Consider the following 12,290-nt stretch of genomic DNA (forward strand, 5'->3'; position numbering starts at 1 on the left):
GAGAGGGCGGGGAAGGGGAGTTGAGGGGGCTGGAGCTCGCTTATGATGTTTATTGAAAAATTAATTTGCGCCTCGTTGTTGTATTGCTTTTTTCGGCGCTCATTTGCGTATTTCAAAGCGCAATGAATAATGATGGTGGTTAAGTAGTGGAAAATAAAAGAAGAAACGCTGGACGTGCTTGGCCTGAGAAATTAATATTTGTAATTGGCTATAATTGTTTATGCCAACGGCACAAAGTCTAGAAAACGAGACGCAGACAATGATATTAACGAGCTGAGGGCCTCGCATCGCATTTTGCCGCCATTTCGAAATGTTTAATTGAAAAGAAAGCGGAATTGCTGGGCATCGTAATAAAGAGCTCAAGTTTTGGGAAGTAGGAAAAATTTTAATCAGTCAAGAGGGGCGTTGGAAAAGTGGTAAGAGGTATATCAAGTGTTAATTGAATGGCTGGGAAATGTGTGAAGTTCATAAATGGGCTTACTGCCTGCGTTTCTTTTAGGTGTAATTAAAAAAGATTTTGGAAAGAGTTTTGAAAAAGTTCAGAAATGATATAAGCTTATTTTTATATTTCACCCATTTAGGCAAGAACTCAAATTAATTGGCTAGAATTTCCCCAATCAGGCAGCGTCGTTTCATTTTCAGCATCGTTTGCAACTAATTAAGGCAACCACACAGCCATTCGTCAACTGTTCTAATTGAGCTCTTTATTTTCCACCCACTGGCAATTGTCATTAAAATCCTTTCACCAACTTGCCGCCCGAAAAGCCGAGCGAGCACAGCCCGCCCACCCGCACAATCCGCCGCCCATTTCCCATTTTCACAACTTGGTCCTTCGAGCAGCGGAAAACAAAGAAGCAGCTGAACAATGGCTGGCAAAAGTTTTCAAGCCAACAATTTCACATAATAATCCCTAAAATGAGTTTAATTTGTAGAGCGAGAATTATAAAGGGAGCGGGGTACTCCCCCCTCCCCCTTTCATCTTGCAATTTATGGAGCTTATGGGGGTTGGGAAAAATCTATATAATCCTGCATATTTCACATTTATATGTATGTGATTGATTCGGCCGGGTTCCCGGGACGCTCGATTTATGTGGCCTGATCCGATTTTTATGGCTTATCTCCTGAGGTGGAGCAAAAAGGAAGAAAAAACATAATTTCCTGACCGAGATTGCAGCTTTGCGATAATGCCGCTCCGTCCGACGTTTGATGCTTTTTGGGCCCTGATAATGATGGGCTTATTATTTATTATATTGTTCTTGTACGCTAAGGACATGTAGGAGTGCCAATTAAAATCGAAAAACCGCCTGGTCTATATATGTATAAATATTACATACATATTAGGGGTACATAAAGCTTAAAAATCACGCCAATTTGGACAAATGAAGTCATAAACGAAAGAGAGGGAAAATGGAGATGGAAAGCGGCAAGGAAAAACCAGAAATCCAAAGTGGAAATGGACAGGCGTTTGCCGCCGCTGCTTGTTATAAAATGCTAATACGCGCAGCAGCTCGAAAAAAAAGTGGAAAAACGCTTTGAAGATTGAATTATTCAATAATAATTAGGCGTGCGACAGGGACGGCTATACTGCGGGGCAGCAACACCATCTCTGTCTGCTCGGCAAGCGTGCGGCAAACTCACCACACTGAGGCGAGAGCGAAAGAGAAAAGAAGGCGGAACAAAAGTCAGAAAAGTGGAGAAATACGAGACTCACACCGGAAAAAAAGAGCGAGCGAGCTAGTCTTGAAACCAATAAAAATGGTGTCGCACGCGGTGCACTCCACCACGGGAGTGAGAGAGAGGCACGCTCTGCACAGCCGGTTTCCCACCACCAATCGTCGAGTGCGTCGGTGTGGGTGAGTATCTGTGTGGCAGGCAGCGGTGCATCCGAAACTGCGACTACAGTTTCAGTCGCAGAACAGACGTGATCTCAAGAGGACGTGTCTCTCTCTGGAAATAAATAGCCCCTGAAAATATACAAAACGCCGCGTGTGACAGTGTGTGTCTGTGTTTCCCAAGCGTGTGATGAACGAGCGCATTAATTGAAAGATAATCAAAACAAATTAACAGCAGACCATGTCTCAATAAACCAATTAACCGGCGCACCTAAAGCACAGTATTAACGAGCCACAGTTACACAAACGATCGAAAGGCTTTATGTTAAAGCTCAGCCCAGCGAGCATGACAGTTACAGGTCTGCGCCAGACGATGACCAGTCCCACGGTGCCGCCGAGCAGCAACACTCCCGCGGGTAACCTCATCATCACCAGCAGCAGCAGCAACAGCGGCAGCAACAGCGGCAGCAACAGCGGCAGCAACAGCAGCAACATGAGCAGCGGCAACATGACCAGCAGCAACCTGACCAACCTAAGTCCCAGCCACCCGGCTGGCCTGAACGCCCTGGCCAGTCCCACCTCGCCGTCGGCACTGTTGCTGGCCCACCAGCAGCATCTGCTGCAGCAGCACCAGCAACACCAGCAGCAGCAGCAACAGCAGCAGCAGGCGGCGGCGCTCCAGTTGGCCGCAGTGCATCCGCCGTCCCACCATCTGCACAAGACCACCTCCCGACTGAGCAACTTTAGCGTGGCCTCCCTCCTGGCGGACACGAGGCCCAGAACGCCACCCAACCAGGCGTCGGACGGACCCCAGAACCTGACCAGTTCGGCGGCCACCTCGCCCATCTCCCAGGCCAGCAGCACGCCACCGCCTCCGCCGGTCAGTGCGGCCGCCCAAGTTCCCGCTAACACCTTCCATCCCGCCGCCGTCGCGCACCACGCCCACTTGCTGCAGGCCGCCCATGCGGCTGCGGCGGCACATGCACAGCACCAGGCGATGGCCGCCCAGCTGCGCCAGCAGCAGCAGCAGGCCGACGCCCGTGCCAACTCGCCACCCGCCTCCACGAGCTCGACGCCCAGCTCCACGCCACTGGGATCCGCCCTGGGATCGCAGGGCAATGTGGCCTCCACTCCCGCCAAGAACGAACGCCATTCGCCGCTGGGCAGCCACACGGACTCGGAGCTGGAGTACGACGAGGAGATGCTGCAGGACCACGAGGCCGATCACGACGAGGAGGAGGACTCCATTGTGGATATCGAGGACATGAACGCCGACGACTCGCCGCGCTCCACGCCCGACGGCCTCGACGGCAGCGGCAAGTCGCTGGAATCGCCGCACGGTCCGCCGCCGGGCTCTCACATGCAATCCACGATACTTTCCCCGGCGGCCCTGGCCTCCGGTCATGTGCCCATCCGCCCCACTCCCTTCAGTGCACTGGCCGCCGCGGCGGTTGCCTGGACGGGAATGGGCGGTGGAGTTCCGTGGCCAGGAACCAGACAAATGCCGCCCTTCGGACCGCCTGGCATGTTTCCGGGAGCAGGATTCGGTGGAGGTAAGTGTCGTTATCCACTTCTTTGTGGGGTTTTTACCAGCTTGTTTTCGGTTTTTGTACTTCCTAGAGGGGAAATGATAAACCTTATCTGCTACATGTGCTTAACTGCTGTCCTAAGCGATATTCTAAACTCATTTGAACAATTCGCAAATAGTTTCAATTCAGAGCCTTAAAATCAAAGTAAATACGAGTGCATATAGTTACACTCCATATATTTATTTATAATTAGCCGTAAACTCATAAACATGAACTTCTGAACCCGCGAACAATAGAAATACGCGAATTCCGCTTGGGAGCAAATTCCCCATTAGCAGCCAGCGATGTGTATTCAAAAACGATTTATTTAATGGAGGAATTTCAAACCACCCACCCCACTCATTGTTTTATGCCCCATGTGCGCGGTGGCAACTTTATCTACACCATTTTGTGTCGCATTTTAATTCAATTAACTGCCGCCCCTCGCCTTAATTGGCATCGATGGTGACTCTACGCTCCTGGTCGGACGCGAGCTGCGGGTGCTCCATCATGGCCACCTCGTCGTCATCGTCATCATGGCGATGGACTGGAAGTGATCGTGACTGCAGTTTGTAGTCAAAGTGCGTGGCAATTATTGCGGGGCCTTAAATAAAACAATGAAAAATGCCTGATTGCGCTGGGCCCATTATTTGATGATGATGATGATGATGATGGCTGATGATAGTCGCGTCGGTTCTGATTTGACTCAATTGGCCACGTCTGATTATTCATTGCACTCGCTGGCCAGCGGCGTTTTTCGGTGTTTTCCGGTCTGACAGCCAGCCAACCAGCCAGCCCCCCATTACCATTTCCGAATTGGAAAATCTAATAATAAGCGCGTAAAAAGCGGACTGTCTAACCGACCAGCCAGACTAATTGAAGCGAGTCTGGCTGTTTAACTGGGCGATCTCTATCTGCATGCACAGTTCACACTTTGCCTGCATTTCCTGGACAAAAAGCCGTGGGCCGTAGGGAAAAACTGGGGGAAAATCGGGAAAAACACTCGCCAAGTCACACTTTGATGCCGGACTGACATGTGAACTTTACTCGGCCATCGCGAACTCTGCGTTTCCGCTCCTTAAAGTTGCTCAAACACACTCGAAAAACTCGGAAAGGGCGGTACAAAAACGGCGGGCAAAAAAGTGTAAATTTGCTTTTTATATGCAGACCAGCAACTATTGTTCCTGTTTTTGCTGCATATGCTCGGGTTTTTGCCACCGCAAAGCATTGTTTTATAAAGCTGTCGGTTTGACTTAAAAAAGGGCTGCAAATAGGGTGTTGCATTAGGAAATTTGGGCTTTAAAGTAGGTTAGTTTGAGTATTACCATATTACCACCTCATTCAAATACATGGCATTTCAGAACTGCATTTCTTAAAGTGCCTTCATAAATTCTAAAATATTTCAAAAGGGAGCTGATCGAGAAATCGAAATAAATCAATCTCGATGTGGGCCATCAATTCACCGCCCTTTATCGACCACTTGAGCTATCTTTTGTTCCTTCCCTATAAAGATGCCGAGATGAATAAACTATTCCAAACATTTGCCGCTTATTTTGTCATTTGGCTGTCAACTGCTGCATGTGTATAAAATACATTCGAACAACTTCATTTCATTTCATTTCGTTTCGTATCATTTGGCAGCTGTTTTTTACTTTGTGTTGTTTTCTGGCCCTCAGTCTCGGTCTCAGTTTCTGGTTCCTGTGTTCAGCGTGTCTCATTAGCGCAGCAGGTTGCTGTCTTCTGTGGACTGATGATCCCCTGTTTTTCCGGAGGGTTTCCCTTCTGACCTGCGCCGCTATCTTCTGCGGCATTATGTCAAGTGTTAGGTACTTAGTGCCTTTGGCAAATGCAGAACTGGTAGATACAGCTTGTATCTTCTGGCTACCGTTTGTCGGCTACTTCATGGACTATTAAATTAAAGTACCTTCGATTAGAGGGAACACACACACAGTAGTTTGGTTTTTTGCCCTGCCATTTGATTAGCATCTTCGTGTTGCAATATGGGGAATTCCCTTTGTGCCTTCATAATTTAACTAATTGCAAGCGCAGTCGAGTCCACGTATGCTGCACATGCCACCCATTTGTGCCCCCTTTAACCCCTCGACGGCCCTTGTTACTCAACCACCACGCATTGCAGCTGCAATTCTTGGCAGCCATTATAGAAATTAATTTTCAAGCTGAACAAACGAGCAACAACTTGGGAGTCATTGCATAAATACATAGAGCCAGGCACACACACACATGCACACCACGTTTGCTGGCAAGAGAGCGAAAGAGAGAGGGCGAGAAAACCTGGCCAAAACGGTGGGTGTGGCATGTCAGCAACGCCCACCCAAAACACGCAATTTCAACAGCAACGGCAGCAATTTAAACGTTGACAGACGGCTGCTGGTTGGCGAAAAGCGAGAAGAGGGTTAAGGAAGACCCGGGGCAGTCGATAAGGGGGGCAGCGAGGGGTTAAGGTGGCTGGGGGCCGCTTGCATGCGTTTTAACACCATTTGCAAGGCTCCAAGTCGAAAGAGTCAAAAGCTAAAATAATATTTGCATTCTGCACGCCATCTAACGTGCATACGCTGTACTAAATACACACATGCAACACAGCGTCATGGGCGAGGGGGGAGGGGGCTTCGAGGGGGCGTGTGGCGGTGCAGACATTTTGATGTATGTTTTGGTAAATAAAATTTATTTGCATTAAATTACCAGGCCAGACAAAGCGAAGGTGCTGGTGCTGCGAATGGTGATGGGTTAAGCGCGGGGGCAGTGGGGTGTTAAAGGGGGTGCTAAGTGTGTGTGTGTGTGTGGTGTGTATCTGTGAGGTTGAGAAAACATTTGCTAAATATTTGTAGACAATTGGTAGTTCAACTAATTTGAGCTGCCTGCTGTTGCTGTTGGATGTTGCTGCTGCTGTAGATGTTGCTGCTGCGCTTGTTGCTGTTGCTGTTGTTGCTGCGCTGTACCTGAGTAATTAAATAGCGTTTGGAAGCTGTCATCAGAGGTGGCCCCACCCAGCCCACGGGCTATCCGAGCACTCTTATCTTGCCCAGAGGCAGCGAACTTCATTGCAAAACAGTCCAAATAGATACTATGTGGCACGCAATGTGACAAGATTGCAACAGAGTGGGCAGTGCAACAGCACTGAGCGAAATAGTTGCAGTAAAACTCATCGCTGGCAACTGGTTCCTAGCACGCTGCCCACTAATTAATTGACCCGTTTAACCGGTGCGCTAGTTGGCCAACTGGGCTCCCTGCGCCCAGGACCTTCGGCTAATCATTCAGTTAGCCGGTAAACACCTATTTGGAGCTAATTAAAATCGCACATTATGAAATCGGCCTGAGGTCCCAAAGCGATTGCCGTTTTGACCATAAGCGTGTAATTGCATTAGCCATCCGGCCAGCGATCTGCTCAATCCATCGAATCCATCCACTCCATCCACTGCGTCCAATCCTAGTGCACTCCATATTGCTCAACGGTTTTCACTGCAAAAACGCTACTGGATGTACAAGACGTGGATATGGATGGTGCTATGCGAAAACGCTTTAATGAAGAATTAATTGCCAGCAATTTGCACCGCACATCAATCGAGCCTTGTCACCGCCGGCTATATAAAGCGATTGCTTTGGATATTTGGTATTGGTATTGCTGCCGCTCCGATCGATACGCGTAAATTTCACAATTGCTTGTTGCCTGTCTCATTTAGCAGCTGTTGTTGCTGCTGCTCGATGGTCTTATACGATGTCGCGGCTACAATACACCGGAGAACTCAAATGAATTGAAAATCCATTACAAACATAGGCTAAATGTCACAATTGGCGTTTGTGGCATGTATTTTGCGCTGGCAATGGCGACGTATTGCCCCAGCCGCAGCAGCAGCAGCAACAATGCCTATAAAAGAGCAAAAAGGCGAAAACGAGTCTCGCACTCTGGTTTCAGCGTGCGTCTCCATCTTGCCCCTTGAGCCTCGAGTTATTCAGCTTTTCCGCAGGTTTTGCAACATGCCACAGGCAGTCGGTGGGCGGGGCAAGGGGGCGGCGAATCCAGCTCACTTGCTATGGAAACCCCATTCCAACAATTTAGCGACAAATGAGCAATTAATTTTGAAATAAATGTAAAGCAAACCGAATCGAAACGAAACGAAAAGAAGGCAAGATTGGAGCACGATACTGCATACAAATAAAGGAAATGCAAGTCGGTGCAGTGGAAACTGATTAATAATTAAGAAGGATTTTTATTAATTTTACTTTTTTTAAGCCAGTAACAAAGCTTCGCGCATAAATATGGCACATAAATATTAAAGCCATGCTGCGTATAAATATTATTGTAAGAAAAAGAGTCGTAAAAGTCGAGCGACCAACCTGTGACAAAGGCGAAAAGGGCTGTAAAAGTTTGGCCGCCTCGTTTAAATGCTAATTTGGCCACTAATTTATGGCCAATACAACAAGAGCGACAACAAAATACCAAAACAAGACAAGACAAAATCAAAACTTCACACGGAATGCAAGCTGGCCAAGAAAACAAGCCGAATTACAAAGTGTATATGCATGTTTATATTTAAATATATCGGAGTCGCAGAGTCTGTAACAAATTTTGTGAATGCAGACTTCATTATGGAGACCGGGGCACCTGGAATCAGGCGATTTACTCCGCCTTGTTAGGGGCCCATACAAAACGCTTTTACGACCTGGCCAGAAAGCGAGCCTCACAAATAAGTGAAATTATATGCATATCGGCCATATCGATAAGGCAGCAGCATTAACATAACTCCGCCATGTCACACTAATTACTTAATGAGCCAGTCAGCTCAGGTTTCCCACCGCGGATTATTAGTTCTGATTCCATCGCCAGTCGCATTTTTATGGTCCGAAGACAGTCCGTGCGACAGTTATTTGTTTACTGAAAACATAACATCATAAAATGTCGCATGTTCTTGGGATCAGAAGAGGGAGCTTGGAAGTCCACTTCCTACTCAAATCAGTGCACCATAATATGTTTTGGGTTTACATGCCGTTCGTTTATTGTTGTTTAATGCATCGTTTGCCATTTGCAGAGCATGAAAAGCAATTACAAAAGCAGGCAACTTGGCCACGTTTGTCACTCGGCAATTTCAATTTGTGCAATTATGCGTAAAATTAAAGCGCTGCATATCATTTGCATTTGTCTTTATTTTGATTCGAGTGCTGCCTTCGTTTCTCAGCCTGAAAACAAAATGCCCAATAAATTACGCGTGCCTGGAAAGGAAGGGAATTTGGAGGAGGGTTGTGGGGACCTGGAGATCTGACCCGGACTGACTGCATCTTTAAAATGCCATTTGCATCTTTGTGGTTTTGGCGCAGCCCCGATGGCGAGCTCATTACTTTCATTAACAACACTCCCGGCATGCAACTCGCAACTTGCAACTTGCAACAGCTGCTGCTGCTGCTGCTCGAACCCCCCTTCTCCACGGATCGGTCGTCTTTATAAGGCCTGCACGTTTCTTTTTGCTTTGTGCTGTTTTTTTTTTCGTTTCTTACTGCTCCTCTGGCTGCCTTTGTTTGCCAAAACAAAATGCCCAAATTAAAATTGTTTTGCCGTGGAGAGAATCGAACTGAGATATGGTCGGGGGAATCGGGATTTGGCTGGGAGGAGGAGGAGGGGATTCACTCGGGGAATGCATTTCCCGACGCTACTGCTGCTGCTTTGTCTGACAAATAGTTCAGACAGCAAATTTATTGGCCACTTAAAGGAGTAATTACCGTATATTGTTGCCGCTGCCGCTTTTAGCCAAATTGACAAGGCCAAGGACAGCGGCGGTTGACAGCACATTTCATTCAGCAAGCGGCTGCATTTTGCATGCTTAATGCTACAGTAGGTGTCCCTTAAAGCGGACGAAGCCCTCAGACAAGCAAATCTTGAAGATTGAAGGCGCTTTGGAGTTCTCTCGCTCTTGAGCGGACAGCACAGTTGGCGGATAAAGTGTTAGGGACAAATAATAAGATGAAGTACACAGAGTTTTCCACTCTCAATGAGACTTCAAGCAACAGACAACTAATCAAGACTCTTTCCATCTATTTTCCAGATGCCAACGAACCGCCGCGGATCAAGTGCAACCTGCGGAAGCACAAGCCCAACCGGAAGCCCCGCACCCCCTTCACAACACAGCAGCTGCTCTCGCTGGAGAAGAAGTTCCGGGAGAAGCAGTACCTGAGCATCGCCGAGCGGGCGGAGTTCTCCTCCTCGCTGCGGCTGACGGAGACGCAGGTGAAGATCTGGTTCCAGAACCGAAGGGCCAAGGCCAAGCGCCTCCAGGAGGCCGAGATCGAGAAGATCAAGATGGCGGCGCTGGGCCGAGGAGCACCTGGCGCCCAGTGGGCCATGGCCGGGTACTTCCACCCGAGCCTGATGCACCTGGGATAAGTGGCGGCCCAGTTGGTGGGCCACGATCGCCAACAGATGCGCCACCAACGCCCACTGAGCCACAGTGCCCACGATCATCTTCATCCTGGTAACCAAATAGCCGCTGGCGGCGGTCCTCGAGCGGAAACCCCCAAAATTTTGCTGTGATGTTAGCGCATTTTACGTTACGATACTTCCAAATGTTGTTTCAAATGCACACCCTGTAAATAACTATAAGAAGCGGAGGAGTTGCACCCGATTCGAGCAATCGAACCCTGTATATAGCGAGAGCAAAAAAGCAAGCAGAAAAATGTTTCCTAATTGTACATAAATCTAGCAAGTAAACCCAATCAATTCAATTCAAAACCTTCGTTCGTTTGTTTCGCATAACCAATTGACATAAGAACCGAATGGCATTCGTTTGCACAAACCAAGTCAATAAGCGTAAATTACCGATTAACTAAATTCATATTTGATTGTATTGTATTTTGCCAAGTAAGTCAGTCTAGCTAATGGATCGATCGTGTATTTAAAAAATACTTCTAAGCACCTAAACTAAACTAATCTAATGCTATAACTATGCCGTTAAAAGTACTTTACGATAATACCACAGACCTATACATATAGTTCATACACGCATAAAATATTATGAATACCATATAGCGTTAATCCTCTGTAGTTGTTTAATCGTAAATCATAAAATCGAAATGTGAAAAAATGATACAAAAACATGCGAAAAGAGCAGAAGGAAAATCATACAAAATCATTGAAAAAAATATATAATTATACAAAAAAATTATAAAGTTCTGTTTAATCTGTTGGTGGAAAACTATTTCACAATATGCATATTATTTTATTTAGTTCAAACACATTTTCCAGTTCAGTGGACGAACGAATCTATTTTCCAGCTACAAAGTGTGTCTCATTCGATGCTGATTATGAGAATGAGCTCTCCATTATCGACAGCCTCGTGAAATGTCAGGGAAACAATATTTTGTTTTGATTAACACGTAAAGTGTTATTTTCATATTTCCAACGGATGATTGCATAAGTGCGATTGCCTATGTTGCAATGCCTTGCCATTGCAAAACCATCGCAAATCGAGAATGTGAAATTGGTGGCCGCAGCAAATTGAGCGGGAATATTATATATTATATTATTATAAACGCAGGAATATTTCACAATTTCAGCATTACTCATTTTTGAGAATCCAGTAAAACCCAACATTTGGCGGAACATCCTTATCGGCTGGCAATTAATATTTAATTAATCAGGCAGTCGGTTGTTGGGGCAGCTCAACTGGCCCACATGGCGTATGCGTATCGCTGAGCATTTGAATATATATATACGTACTAGCAATCGGCGAATTACGATTGCGATTGAGTGATTATCAAATTGTTTGCATTATAATTTTTATTCCTGCGCGATTTGTCAATTTGCCAGGCCGGGTTCAATAACGAATACATTTTTTATTCACTTTATTTGTTGTTGACAGTTGGCCGAGCGTCAGTGGCAATAATCGCCGCTCCTTATCGCCTGGAATTAAAACCCAATTAATTTAATTACAAATGGAAATAACTCGCCGTCGCCGCAGCAGCGAGCAACACGTCAAATAATTTAGCTGTTTTGATTTATTTACGAATGGCAAACAAGTGTTGCTGCTCCTCGCAGATCAGCGCAGGTGTGTTAGTGCGTGTGCGCTCAATAAATAAATTAAAATATTATTCTTATTATTTGCCAGCTTTCGGCTGATAAGGAAAGAAAATTTCCGAGAACTCGGCGCTATCAAGTGTGAACAAATATTGGCATAAATGTTTCAGACGCGGGTTTCTCCTCCGTCGATGAAACTGTGATAGAATAATAATAATGTCAAATGAAATATAATGTGATTATTCATAGAGAGCTGCCCAACACCAATCTACCCGAATCTGATATCAACGGATTGATTATATCATTTGCAGGGTATATAATAGCCATAATGTAAATCCATTCAAACAGTAGCAAGTTCACCTGCTTGCCCTTCGTGCGATTTGAATATAATTTGTTAACAATTAAGCTGCAATCGTGCGATGTTTTATTGGGTAGCAATAAAACAATTACATTTATTATGCATTTACTGTTCATCAAGAATTGATAAATGAATTCTCCGCGGCAGTCGACCGTTTTTATCTCGGATGTCAAATCGATTGTCGCCGCAATTAATTACGCGTATATAATTACAATGCCTGCCTACGCAGACGCCAACGTCTGACGCCCAGGCCCCAATCCCCGCCAGAATGGCTATATTGCTCCGCATAGGGCGATCGGGGGAATCAATCGGGGGGATCAGACTGGGGACTGGACCCCTCGCCCGCTTATTAATTAGGCCCGGCCTCGCCTTCAGGTATGCGTATTCGTATTCAGGTAGCCGCAGGTGGCGCTGCATGCAAAACGCAGCGCGCCGGAAAGTGCAATGCGTTAATCAAAACGTAATCAAATCATTTGGCAAGCGGCAAACAGCCTGAAACTGAAACAGAAACA

General features: G+C 46.4%; 1 protein-coding gene across 1 annotated transcript; it reads left to right on the forward strand.

Moving 5' to 3' along the window:
* Positions 1 to 1,916: 1,916 nt before the first annotated feature.
* On the forward strand, positions 1,917 to 10,549 carry LOC6612702 (muscle segmentation homeobox). The gene is made up of 2 exons (XM_032722187.1): positions 1,917 to 3,385; positions 9,454 to 10,549. Exons 1-2 carry the CDS (start codon positions 2,155 to 2,157, stop codon positions 9,789 to 9,791), a joined length of 1,569 nt encoding a protein of 522 aa, XP_032578078.1. The 5' UTR covers positions 1,917 to 2,154; the 3' UTR covers positions 9,792 to 10,549.
* Positions 10,550 to 12,290: the final 1,741 nt, after the last annotated feature.

The sequence above is a fragment of the Drosophila sechellia genome, chromosome 3R, assembly GCF_004382195.2.
Source record: "Drosophila sechellia strain sech25 chromosome 3R, ASM438219v1, whole genome shotgun sequence".
Taxonomy (NCBI): Eukaryota; Metazoa; Arthropoda; class Insecta; order Diptera; family Drosophilidae; genus Drosophila; species Drosophila sechellia.